This window comes from Nyctereutes procyonoides, unplaced genomic scaffold, assembly GCF_905146905.1.
Source record: "Nyctereutes procyonoides isolate TBG_1078 unplaced genomic scaffold, NYPRO_anot_genome, whole genome shotgun sequence".
NCBI classification, from domain to species: Eukaryota; Metazoa; Chordata; class Mammalia; order Carnivora; family Canidae; genus Nyctereutes; species Nyctereutes procyonoides.
The window spans coordinates 4,600,798-4,614,723 of NW_026575028.1; the positions used below are offsets into that span (position 1 = coordinate 4,600,798).

Genomic DNA, 13,926 nt, shown 5'->3' on the forward strand with positions numbered 1-13,926 from the left:
TAATGGCATCACTTGTATCTGAACAGGAGCCTGAGTTTAAAAGTTCCTACTTGTCCTAGCCGCCTTCTTGGTTAAACAGTCAAGTGCTCAATGATTCAGGGGCTGACAGGCCAGGATGTGGGTCACTCAGAACCGCTGCTTCACCTGTGTTCTGTCCTTGGGATGGTTCTGTCCGGTTCTTTCAGAGGGGCAGGGACAAGTAAAGGGAGAAGATTCCAGGCTTCAAGGTTTGCTGTCTGCTAGCCTGCTGCCCCTGGACTGGTGGCTGTGCATGTGCACTTTTTCCTGCCCTCACTTTCAAGCTGGTGATGTGTCTGGTCAGTGATGCTGGGCCACAGAGGTCAGAGGCATGGGATCAGTTCTGTTGGTTTGGAAGAGAGAGCAGACCAGGGGCTGGGGGATGTCAGGCAGGGCTGAGAAGAAGGAGGGCGTCTAGCCCTAGCCCATCCAGCAGCCCTGGTGCCCGAGCTCTGCCTCAAGGTCCAAGGGGATGAGGAAACCTCTAGTTTGTTGGCCCTCCAAAGGGCGAGCTGAGAGGTAGATGTGTGCCGTCCTGCAGCCAAGCCCAAGGCCCTGGCCTTCCAGAAGTCCTCACATCTTCCCTGCACAGCTCTGGGTATGGAGTTTGGTCCCCCCCAGGCAGGTTGTGGCTGGATGCTGGAGACATCAGCTTTCTTAATGGCTGGGCCTGGAGGGCGGCAGACCTTGCTAATGGATGGTATAGGTTGGGAGTGAAGAGGTGGCCGTGATGGGTGGCTCACAGAGCAGAATGCTGCCAGTTACCAACCCTTGGGCTTTCCTAGTGGTCTTTGAGCGCTTATGAGTAGACTGGTCTCCAAAGAGGCCGATAATGCTGAGCATCCCTCATTAATGCCCAGGTGACCCACACTTGCCAGTCCAATGTCTTTGGACTGGGACCTCTGGATGGAGTGCTGGACCTGATGGCCCTCAAGCTCCCTTCTACATGGTCATGCTCTGTCACACACTGTTATTTCCATATACTATAATGAAAGCAAGGAACTGCTAGGCCTCCCCCCAATTCCTCCTCCCCCATCGCCCCCTTGTCTCCTGCCCTAGTATTCCAGCTGGGTTCCATAGGGGGCTCCCTCTTGTACCCACCCTGACCTCTGAAAGCAGCTGCTCTGTGCTGACATCCACAGATACGGAGTCCATGTCCCTCCACCCACATTAGCCCACTCGGCATCCCATCCCTCTGCCTCCCACCCTGCCTGGCCTCCCTATGATGTGTATTCTTATTGGCAATTCTAACAGACTGGGCTTCACAGCTCCAGCACTTACTCTCTTCACATCTCCCTGGCCAGCTTGCTCATCTGCGCAGCGGGGTGAATGATGCCTTTGAGGCAGGCTAGCTGGGGGGACGCGAGCAATGGCCCGGGAGACAGACCTAGCTGCTCACTAGCAGTATGGCCTCTGGCAAATTGCTTAACCTATTTGCGGCCTTCCTCACTTAAAATGCACACCGTGAAAGTAAACACCTCACAGGGTTGGGTGAGGGTTAACTGAGCTAAATGCAGTGTTTAGAACAGTGCTCGGTGCAGAGTTCACAAAGATTATGACTTTGCAGGGCTGCTGTTGTAAGGGCAGAGGGAGGTGGCTCTCAATGAGAGCCATTCATGTTAGAATTGCACCCTGGGTGGACAGCGGGGCGCTGTTTCCCAAGGCTGAGGAAGTGATGTGGGACCTTTAGAGGGGACCATTAGAGTGAAGATGGCTCTGAGTGAGAAGGAAGGTTGCCAAGTGAGGGCCTTCCTTCCTGGGCTGCAAAGGTGAGTCCTTACTCTTCCTTGTGGAAGGAAGGGGCAGCTGGTGATCACAGGGCTCGGTGTGGGCCAGAGGGCTCAGCCTGAAGCCTGAGGCCAAGCCGAAGGCCCCATGTCCTAAAGGGTCAGTGCTGAGCAGAAGAGAGGTAGATCCACAGAGAAGGTAGGGAATGGGATCTCTCTGGGTAGATCCACAGAGAAGGTAGGGAATGGGATCTCTCTGGGCCCAGTTCCTGTAAGGGCTGGACTTTCTCCCCAGGCCATATAGCACAGGCCCACTCATGGAGTCATGCCCCGTGTCTTCATTCAGCTGATGCTGATCAGATCAAGGATGTCCAGCAGGCTTGCAAGGACTCATACCAGGCCATGTGAGGGAGGGCTGGTAGGTGCGGGGCCAGCTCAGGGCACACCTGTCCCAGTGCTGTTAGGACCGCTCACGTCAAAGCCCACGCTCTAGTGACTGGTCCCCTGTGGGACTTTGCCCTGCTGGTGGGCCACCATCCATGTGACCTGCACCTTGGCCCTGGGCTATCCCTCAGAGCAGAATTAAAGAATTTTTTCAGGCAGGGGAGAGCCATCCTGCTGAGCCTATGCACAGGTGCTTTTGTATCCTCAGCTAAATAACTAGGTCACCACTGATGTGAGAGTCTTCAGGGGACGGCCCCTCTGCTGCCTCCTGCTCCCTTGGTTGGATGTATAAGGGTACAGGGAAGCAGGGTGGAGAGAGCACAGCCTTCAAGGCTTCTTCCTGTGACCTGATTCCATTCAGGCTCAACCTGATTTTTCATCGAGACTCGGGCTGGTTCTGGCTCTGGCCCTTCCCTGCTAAGTCCACGTGTTCTGTGGCCTCCCTTGCTCCCCCCGGAGGAGGCTTGGCCCTCGGGAGGAGATTAAAATGGGAGAGATGCCACCCAGGCACCAGGGAGCCTGCCCAAGCAAAGGGTGCAGAGAAGCAAGGGGGTGGGTCTGGCTTCTGCCCCTGCCCATCCCACCTTGGCTTCTTTTCCTGACACGATGAGCTGGCTGTGGATGGACAGTCTTCCCAGCTTCAAGGAGACTGTCCTGCCCACAATGTCACCCATGAAATCCTCTTGCCCAAATAATTGAACCTGTGTTTGATCACACTTCTAGATTCAACTGCCAGGAGAACACTTTAAATGATGTCCTAAGGATACAATCAGAAAATCAGTGGGAGAAACCATAGAAGAGATGACCTGGTTCCTTCCAACAAATAAACTGCAAACAAGATGAAAGAGAGAGAGAGAGAGAGAGAGAGAGAGAGAGAGAGAGAGAGAGAGAGAAAGAGAAAGAGAAAGAGAAAGAGAAAGAGAAAGAGAAAGAGAAAGAGGAGAGAGAGAGAAGGGTAGTGGAGCTGAGAGACTGAAAGAGACTCAGGAGACAAACTGCCCAATCTTAATACATGGACCTAATTTAGGTTTCAATTCAAACAAACTGAAAAACAGAAAGGAGAACAGTTTATGGGTCATTTGGGGAAACCTGAAACTGCCTGGCTATTTCATGGTACTAAGGGATGACTGGTAATTGTTTTGGGGTGTGATCATGGTGTTGTCATGATTTCTAAAGAAGGACTCTTCAGTTCTAGGGGGGCGCACTGAAATATTACAAACCACACGCTGTCTGGGAGCCAAGGGGAGGGAGGCAGGAAGTAGGGAGGGAACAAAGTTGTTGAGTCTGAGTGATGGGACAGGCGGCTTCACTATCACGTTCATTTCTGCGTATCTTTGAAAAGCACTGTGAAAACACCCAGAAGGAAGAGGAGGAGGAGGAAGTGGAAAGGTAGGGTGGAATGGAAGATGAAGGAGCAGCAGGTGCCACCAGGACTGGAGTAGGTGCTAAGGACCTGGAGACTGTGGCCAACAGCAGTCTCGAGGGCGACTGTCCCTCTCTGGCTTTCCCCAGGCCTCCTTGCAGGGGCCTCCACCGCGTGCTGGGGGCTCTCAGGACAGGATCCCAATGCGGGGCGGGGGGGGGGGGGAACAGGGTGTGGGCTGGGGGCTCCGGCAGGCAGGGCACTCACCGTGGAGAGGCAGCTCCTATCTTCCCGGATGATGGCGCCGAAGCCCAGGAAGCCGGTCACCATGACAAGAGCCCCCGCGAAGATGAGGATGTAGGCGGATGCAGCGAAGGTGCTGGAGGCCAGGATGCTGAGGTAGCCGCTCTTCTCCACCAGGGTCCAGACGCCCACGGCCAGGACGGTGGCCCCGCCCACCTGCGGGAAAGCCTGGGTCAGGGCAGGAATCCTCGGATTCCAGGATTCCACTGCGTGGGCTGGACCTGCTGTGCCACTCACTTTGCTTTTAAAATTTGTTTTCTTCGAAGTGCTTTTTATTTCCTTCTAGATTTTATTTATTTATTCATGAGAGACACACACAGAGAGGCAGAGACACAGGCAGAGGGAGAAGCAGGCTCCCTCTTCCAAGTCCCAATGTGGGGCTTGATCCCAGGATCTGAGCCAAAGGCAGATGCTCAATCACTGAGCCACCCAGGTGCCCCTGGAAGTCCTCAGCACCTCCAGCAGGTAAGAGAGACAGGTTGAAGAACGTCACACAGCTGTGCCACTCCAAACAGAACAGGAGAGGCTAATGTGCCACATTTCTTCAATTCCACAATGCACATCTCTCCCCAGCCCCATTTGAACATCTCTATAAATGAGATGCATCTTATGATTAATGGCATCTTATGATTATAGTCGGCGGCGCTTTTTCTTAGTGGTATAGCAAACAATGGCATATCTCACAACTGGTGGCATCCTAGATTCAGTGAAATTCTGGACTACAATAGGTTTTGAAATTCCCTGTGAGCATATGCTCTCTTCGGCCCATACAGTGTCCATGACCAGGGAGGGAGTTCCTGAGTTTGGCTCAATGGAACTGTGTCAAGAGAGGGTTTCCAGCAAAAGAGCCTGCTCATATTCTTTCTGACCCCCACCCCGGCCGCCACGATACGACTGAAAGGCTGGGGTGAGGGTCCCAACTTCACCTAGCTAGCGGTGTGGCCTAGAGATAGTCAGTTTCTTCGTATCCCAAATAAGGGGCTGTATCAGACTAGTGATTCTCCGCCTAGAGCCACCAAGGCCAACTCTGATTACTTTTTCCTGTGGATCTCATATTTTGAAGCTTTTGCCTTCCAAATACAGTGAATTAATTAAGCAATAATTCATTTCTCATTTTTTATTAATCAAAGGCACATGGGAGCACCAGGAAGAGATTCTGAGCAGCATGAAACAGTCAATGTGACCACTTTGCATTGATCTTTTAAGAGGTGTAGTCTCTTTATAGAAATACACACATTATCCATTATCTGTCAGGTATGTCAATCCCACAGGCTGAGAATCAAATTCAGGATCCTCCATCTGGTCATGTGTGGGCTTGACTGGGGATGCTTTATCTGTTGTGGGACATGGAACCCACTGAAAATCTGATAAAAAGCTTTGGACACTTTGGCCAGAGAAATGGTAAGCCGCATAAAATAATGTGTTCAGGTTTGGGATTTGAAGTCTAATCTTGTAGCACACAACAAGCCCTGGTGTAGACAGGTCTCTAAGGCTTCCTCCACTTGGACACCCAGAGAAAGTGGCATTTCTCACCCAGACTGCATAGTCACCTGGGAGTACAGGTGACAAAATCCAATCACACCTGGAATCTCTGGGAGTGGGATCCAGGTGTAAATATTTTATTATATTCCCAGGTACCTCTGAGGAGAACCACTGCGTGGGTTCCATATTTAATGGAGGGTCACAGTGTCCTGTCCCTCTCCCCCAGGAGGCGGCACTGTGCTGAATCTCACAGAAGATGCTACTTCCTGGAAGATTCTGGGGCCTGCCCTAGGCGTCCCTACCTGGATAGTTCTGGACATTTGTTCAGGACTTGAACTCCATCCTTTTTCCTGTCTGTATTAGGGTGTTTGCTTTGGTAGGAGCTTTTAGGTTGAAGGTGGGGTAGTGAGGAGCACCATCCAGTTCAAAGGGATGAAAACCCTATTACGAAAAAAAGTAAAAACAAAAAACAAAAACAACCAACAACCCACCCATGGAGCTCCCGGAGGAAGGAGTAGGGGGCTGTAAGAAATGGAGCCCCGGGAGAGGAACAGTACTGATGCTACTAATGGAGGGCTGCTCTCTTCCAGAGTTCTTCTTGTCAGTCACAGAAAGGGCTGGAATCTTGAAAAGCAGGGAGAGTCCATAAGTCATCCAGGGTGGCAGCAGGACCCCTAGCCATAAGGGAGGGGGTGGTCTGGAAATGACCCAAAGGGACCCACCACCTTGATTAAGGTCTGGAGAACAAATCCATACTTGTTCCGATGTCCATGGCAACACCAACCCTCTCCTGAGATATCACATCCAGTGGAGAAGTTAGTGTCTACAGGGGATTTGCCCATCAGGAACAAAAAAGTTTCAAGTCCTCCAGGGCGTCTCCTGCTTGGGACTTGGTGAGCTCTTCAGAAAACAATTTTGCATCTGGACAGGCAAAGTAAAAGTTGCTAAATGTTGGAATGGGTCACCAGTGGGGTACTGGGAGGCCGAAGTCAGCAGGTCTGGGTTCTGGCCCTGGCTGTCCCCCTGCCTACCCATGTGACTGCGTGGCAAACACGTCACTTGGTGAAACCTCAGTTTCTTCATCTGTAAAATGGTGCTGCAGGATGCAAGTATCTCTGAGGTCTCTTCCACATGGGTAAAATGTCCCTGTTAGTACCAGGGGCCAGCCTGCTGCCAATGCTCCTCTGGCAAGATGCTTCTGGACCAGCGGCCATGGTATGTGGACACTGCCTAGGTCAGAAGGAAGAGCAGTGGACAGGGGACCAGGAGGAACACTGCCGGGTGGCAGGGACACATCTGACCCTAAAGAGCTACTTCAACTGCTGCTATGTGCATAGAGTTGATTCAACTGTATTTGGCTCCTTACAGAAACTGTGGAATATTAACTACATTTTTCAAAACCATAGCCTGTAGCCGATTAGCCAGAAAGCCCCACGGAGGGCGAAGCTCTTGCTGGTGAAGACCCAGGCAGTCCGGTAGGGCCATGGCGGGTCACCCACGCCTTGTAATTTTCAGAGCTTCCAATATAGAGAAGAGAAACATTGCCAGAATGTTCTCTAAAAAGGAGAAGGATTGGCCCGAGCAGCTGCACATGGCTGGGCCCTGACAGATGCAGGTGGCAGCAAACCACTGCCCACCACCCCCAGTCCCATCAGGCAGAGGATATAAAAGTAATTGCAGGATTTTCTTTGTTAGGCTACTGACGGGTTTCTGTGCTGGGATCTGGGGGATGGAGTGGTGGGGTGGGGCAGGGGCCAGGACTGTGGGGCTCTCAATAAGGAAGGGTCCCCCAGACCAGAGCTCTCTGCCCTCAGTGGGGAGGCTGGAACACACAGGGTACCATGTAGTTCACCTCTGTACATGTTTGCTGGGAGCCTCCAAAGTGCCAAGCTCCATGCTGGACTGGAGAGGTTTTGGAGCTAGATGTAGGTTCACCCATTTAGAACCACACTCAGAGCTCCTTCACCCCTGGCCAGTCTCATCAGTGGCACCACCATCTGCCCAGAGCAGAACCCCTAGGGTCACTCTGGACTCCTTACTCTCCTACCATGTGCTCATCCCCATCTGTCCTCCCACCATGTTCTTTTAACCATGCACTGGTCTGGCTTTGGCTCCTTGCCTCCCCACGCCTGTATCAGCAGCTTCCCTGCCCCTGCTCAACCCAGAGGCAAGAGTGTCATGCTTCAAATACCGATCCACCAGGCAACCCCACCAAAAAATTGCCCCTGGCTCCCTGGCACCCAGAGCATCAAGCCCAAACTCCAGCATGGCTTCACATATAGCCAGAGCCTGATTAATGACCAACAGCCCCCAGGGCCAGGCAAACATTTCTCCCAGCTCCCCCCATGCTCCTGTGGCCTTGGCGCCAGTTCTGTTTGAGTTGACTCTTCAAGGGTAGGCTTGTCCTGCTAAAAGCAACTTTCCACTTCAAGGCATTCTTTTCTTGGCTCTTTGGTTTTAAAGAGCCTTTGGTAAAATAAATCGGAACGCTATTTTCCCTCTTTCCCCAAACCAATTGACAAGAGGAGAGGTCATGGGATTTACTGAGGGTTGGAGCTGGGAAGGGACTTAACACTACCTGTTCCTCCTTCAAACCCAGCTCAGAACCTGCAGGGAACCTACCCCAGTCTTGCAAATCATTCCGTCCTCCCCATGGCTTCCATGCCTTATACAGGTGTCTAGAGTGACGCGTGTCCTGGCATATTTGTTGTATTTGTCACTTTGTCTCCCTTTTAGCCTTTTGGTGAAATCTCACCCATCTTAGTATCCTGAGCAGAGCACTACACAAGGCAGTGCCCGGTAACTCCCTAGAGAAGGAGGGAGGGAGGAACAGAAGAAAGATTAAGTCTGGCCCCTTTTATATTCTGGATGAAGAAACAAAGGCTTGGAGAGGTGACTTCCCAAGGTGCCATCAGTAGCCAGGGGCCAAGTAGGGACTAGAACTCAAGAGTCTGATTGGCCAGTTCAGTTCCAATTTTACCAGCTGGGCTGCTGATCCACACAGAGCTGCTCTGCCCATGAAGCCAGTCACTCTGCTCAGGGCTGTCACCACAGGCTTCCTCCTTGACTGGTGTCCCCACAATGGCCCTGTGAGGACCACATGTGCATCCCCCCTGAGTATGAGCCTGTCCCCCTGCAAGGATGCCCTCAACTCCAAGGGCGTCCTGTGACTTCAGTATCTTAAAGAAGTGGGGGGGGGGCAGCAGAAGAACCAACCATGGGATCCCTCCTCTGTGCTGTCACAGATGACATGACCTGGGAGGCAGGCAGAGGCCTGTTCAGTGGGAGGAATATGGGAGAACGAAGGGCTTTCTACCCTCTGCAGGAAAGGGAGCAGAGCTCTTCCTTCCTACACTCTCCATGGGAGTCCTAGAGAGGTGTCCTGAAGTCACCTCACTCCCCTGGCTGGGACACACATCCTCTACCATCACTGCCTCCTGTGTTGGCTCACTGTCTCCTCTAAGGGATCTGGGGGTTCCCTGGAGGCCAAGCCCCACTGGTCCCCAAGAGAAGCACCAATACCTCAGACAACACCCTGGAGCAGCACAGAGCTTTGGGAGCAGCCAGCTCTTCCCCCCTGTTCTCCCATAGCCTGGCATAGCTCCTGGGAGGCTGGGAAAGTTTTGATTATTAACACAGCCAAGCAGATAATTAAAATAATAAATTAGGGAACAACATTTGCAGGGGTGATGGGAGCTATAGGGAGCCATGCAGGAAACGGGAGGGAAGAAAAGCATTTCTGAGGCACCACGTAGGGAAGCCCGATCCTGTTTTCTTTTTAGGGTCGGGGAGGAGGGATGAAGGTGTTGGTATTTTTGGTTCCTGACCCGGAGCCAAGGGGGGCCTCCCTTGCCCAGTGAGAAGGTTCCAATCAATACTGGGTTATTTGAAATTCCAGGGGGGTGGGGTGGAGTCAAGGATAGGGTGATGGTGAAGGATGGGGGATCAGGCATGGGTTGAGTGTTGGGGGCCAGGGGGCCAGAGGTGGGACAGAGCTTGGGCACAGAAGATGGGTGTCTATTGTGGTGTTTCCTTTGTTTTACTTAGATTCTTCATACTCTGCATGTCTGAATGCCTACACCATTGAAACATCCTAATTCAAGTTCAATCTTGAACCTTGGGGCCATTTTGGATTCCAAGTAAGCATCAGAGTAGCAGGTCTATGGCTGTAATCATTGATCAGTGGCCTCTGTAGATGGGAAGACCACTGGACTTTGAGTCAGAAAACCCAGAAGTAACATAGGTTTCTACCAACCATGTGAGGCTCAGTTTCCTCTCTACAAAATGGGAATAGAGATATAAAAGAGTGGATGTAAGAATCAATGCAAAGGGTAAACTGATTCAGAACCCTCAAATTGTGCAAGCACAGCACAGCTGATTGGGAGGCAGGTAGACTAGGCTTAATGGCTCATTGAGACCACCAGGCCTGGCATGTGACCACTGGCATCTGCATCCTGCCCAAGTCAGGGTGGAGGTAGGGCCCATTTGCACCATCCGACTGCTCCGGGTTTTGAAACTTTGGAATTTAGCCCATTAGGGCTGTGAAATCAATTTGGTGGGGTCATAACCTGCATCAAAAAACAAAACAAAACAAAACAAAACGAAATGCCACCAAGTTGAAGAGAAAATATCAGACTGCATTGTGCCCAGTAAGGGTAAGCTTGCTTTCCTGCACAATTCTTCATGTAAGCATTTCTTATGCTTCCATGTATTTCTTACATGGGTCATGATCCCTGAAGTCTTAAATCCAGTGTTAATGGGCATGGAAAGCTATAAATGAGTCTACTCAAATAGCTACACACACAAGCCAAGCACCAAGCGTGTGTCAGAAACTGTGCTATTTCCCCAAATGTTCATCTTTAATTCTTACAGGGTTTTTTTTCTTTTTTCTTTTTTAATTTATTTATGATAGTCAGAGAGAGAGAGAGAGAGAGAGAGAGAGAGAGAGAGAGAGAGGCAGAGACACAGGCAGAGGGAGAAGCAGGCTCCATGCACTGGGAGCTCGACGTGGGATTTGATCCCGGGTCTCCAGGATCACGCCCTGGGCCAAAGGCAGGCGCCAAACCGCTGCGCCACCCAGGGATCCCTTTACAGGGTTTTTAAAAAAGATTTATTTATTTGAGAGAGGGAGAAAGAGAGTGAGCCCGTGCGAGTGAGGGAGAGGCAGAGGGAGGGAATCTCTAGCAGACTCCCGAGGAACCTGACATGGCCCCAAGTTCATGACCTAAGCTGGAACCAAGAGTCAGATGCCTAACTGACTGAGCCACCCAGGTGCCCCTAATTCTTACAGGTTTTTGACACTCCCATGGAAGATAAGAAAAGAGTGAAGCTCAGAGAGAGTAAGTGCCTTGCCTGTGTTGGCCTGCTCAAGTTACCATGATAAAAAACCACAGCTGGGAGGCTTCAGCAATAGAAATGTATTCCCATCTCTCACACTTCTGGGGCTGTAAGTCCCACAATAAAGTGCTGACCCATTCAGTGTTGGAGAGGACCCCCTTCCCTGACAGCTGCCTCCCTACCGTGTGCTCATACAACCTGTCCTCTGTGCACACTGATAGAGATCTCTCTCTTCCTCCACTGGTAAGGCCACTAGTCCTATTGGATTAGGACCCCACCCTTCTGCCTTCATTTAACCTGAATTACCTGCTCAAAGCCCCATCTCCAAATATAGTCACACTGGGGCTTAGGACTTCAGCGTATGAATTCTGAACGTTAGGGTCACAGTTCAGTCCCTAGCAACTAATGTCCCATGGCAAATAATTAAGATCTTGATTTGAACCCACACTTGAGCCCAAGTCTTCCCAGCATGCTCTGCTGTCTCACTAACCCACGTAGACCCCAAAGACAGTGAGGGAGTGTGCAGGACTTGGAGTTGAGTTGGTGGCCACGAGGTAGGCTTAGGGTGGAAGAGGGCTGGGCTCCAGCTCTGGCTTTCTGGGCATGCCGCTCCTGGCACTGCACAGTGGGGCTCTGACAGCACTGCCCAGGGCTGTGGGGGTGCTGGGAAGGTGAAACAGAATGGGGAGGTGAAGGCCTTGCACAGAGGAAGCCTGCAACAGTAAGTGCCATGCATCATAGGGACTCCGTCCACTGATGCATTCCAGGTGCCTAGCACAGTGCTTCATAAACATTGGGGATGGAGTTTTATTGTTATTATAATACCATTGTTATTATTGACCAGAATGCCTGGGTGTCAATGCTAGCTTTCTTTACCACCACTGTAAGATCCTTTGGGCAAGATCCTAAACTGGGTGAGCCTGTTCCCTGCCTAAGGATAATGGCCATACAGACCGCGGGGGTTGATTTGAGGATCGTGTGACATAATCCGAAGGTCTTTCTCCAGCGGTGCCTTACAAATGCTAGGCATCATATCTGCCCCGAGGAAGGGCTTTTTTTTTTAATCTTCTCTGTGCTGGATTTGGACAGAATATGGCAAGATGATGTACAGGGAAGGAACACTTTTCGGGGAGAAAGGGAGTTTGAGTGTTCACCCCATAGTAGAAGGGCACTCTGCCCCTGCCGTCTGGGCTCGCTCTCTGTGTCTGCACAGGGTAGTGGTGGTAGCAAGGGGCGTCAGGGAGCAGTAGCTGGAAGATCCTCCCTGATGCTCTGTATTAGAGTCAAAGGAGAAGGCAGAAGGAGTGGGAGCATTGACCAGTGTAGACACTCGCATTGCTGTGTGTCCTGTAAGAGGGGCTCAGATGGAGGGCCGGCAGCCGGACTCTGGGGTGTGCGTGGGGGGATCATTCTCTTGTGGGAAGGGGTCCTCAACGACACAGCCCCCTTCGTAGGGAATGCTGGTAAATTCCCAGGGCCTTGGCGTGCTACAAAATGTATGACATTGTGCCCTGCATGGGAGGAGATGGGCCAGCAGTCTGTCCCATATCTACTTCTGAGGAGACAGCAGCGCATCCAGGGGACAATGCCAGGATGTCCTTGGACTGGAGACAGAGGCCTGAACATCCCCGAACTGACCATCTGTTATAAGGTGGACGAGGCCTGGCTGAATGGGTCCTTGGGAAACTGGTCCATGTCCATCCAGGCCACCAGGCAGGGGTATTTTTAACCCAGAGCAAAGAGATCTCTATGGGGGAAGCTGACCCTCCCTGGGAGCTGCTCTGGTAACATGCTTGCTGCCCATCTGCCTAGGCTGCCACCCTCATGTCCCTCTCCCTGCCACTCCCAAGGGAATGCAAGCACTGAGTGGACAGACTCTGGCCTGCTCTGGCTGGAAGAGCCCCTAGGGGTGGTCACAGGCAGGACATGCAAGGTCAGGGCACTTCCAAAGATATTCTGGGCCGAGTGCCTCACAACAACAGCCATCTGGCCCTGCCAGCTACTGTCCTCGCTCTTCTCCTGGGGCCCAGCAGGTATTGTCTACATGGAGTACCTACTTCCTTGGCCCCTGCCCCCACTACTCTCCTGGGAGTTCTCTCAATACAGCCACCAATAAACTGTGTGGTCACACCTAATGGCCACTTTCCAGGCCTTAAAATACTTGATAGGTCCTGTCCCTTTAACACGCCAGCCCTGCCTCCCAGTCTCCTGCTTCTGGGACACTGTTCCTCCTGCTTTGCCTCCCCCTCCTCACCTGCTCTGACCTCCCCTCCTCCAGCCTCCCTGGGGGACCCCTCCTGTCGGCTTGCCTGGGGCTTTCCTGGTGGCAGCACTGAAGGTCTCACAACCTAGGAGCTCCCTTGGTTAGGGCAAATGGGGCCAGTCTCCATGCTGTCTTTGGGGGTCCTTACCTACTTCTGTGCCTGCAGCCACCATCTGGGTGGGAACGATCCAGACTTCCCATGAGCCAACTTCCCACAGAGCATCCCTGCTCATATGTCTTCTGGCAACTCAAACTCACTATGCCACCATCCAAATTCTCCTTCTGACGCCAAACTGCTCGTCCTTCTGGTCTACCACTGCAGTGAGGGGCTTCACCATCCACCCAATCTTTCCTCTCAACCAGCTCATGACCTAGTTTTACCTCCCAAGTCCCTTGCTTGTCTCCAAATATTTCCATTCCTGGTGTCACTCCCATGGGGCAGGTCACCACCATCTCCTGTCCCGATTAGGGCCAAATCTAGAGGGGATTTCAGCAGGGATCATCCCTAGGTGGTGAATATTATAGCTTGAATTGTGTCCCCAGAAAGGTTTGTTGAAGTCCTAACCCTGGGACCTGTGAATGGGACCTTATTTGGAAATAGAGTGTTTGCAGATGGAATCAAGTTACAATGGGGTCATCAGGGTAGGCCCTGATCCAATGTGAGTAGGGTCTTTCTAAGGAAAGGACAATGCCACATAAAGACAGAGACACGCAGGAAGAACAGCACAGGCTGGCAGACACAGAGATTGGAATCATGTAGCTGCAGGCCCAAGAATGCCAAGAATTGCCGGCCACCACCAGAATTTAGGAAGAGTCCAGGAAAGATTCTACCCAGAGTCTCAGAGGGAGCATGGCCCCAAGGATACCTTGATTTTGGACTTATGGCCTCCTGAGCTGTGAGAGGCTAAATTCCTATGGTTTAAAACCACCCAGTTTATGATACTACATTATGGCAGCCCTATGAAGCTAATTTACTGAGATACAGGCAA

General features: G+C 51.8%; 1 protein-coding gene across 3 annotated transcripts in view; it reads right to left on the reverse strand.

Annotated features, from left to right (window-relative positions):
• Nucleotides 1-13,926, reverse strand: part of TSPAN11 (tetraspanin 11) — a 75,165-nt gene that overhangs the window by 27,056 nt on the left and 34,183 nt on the right. For all 3 annotated transcript variants that reach the window (XR_008663180.1, XR_008663181.1, XM_055315617.1), the window contains exon 3: nt 3,820-4,011. Coding sequence is in view for 1 of the 3 variants with exons in the window: in XM_055315617.1 (XP_055171592.1) it covers nt 3,820-4,011 (192 nt within the window). In the remaining 2 variants the exon portion in view is untranslated. The remainder of the gene's footprint in view (nt 1-3,819; nt 4,012-13,926) is intronic.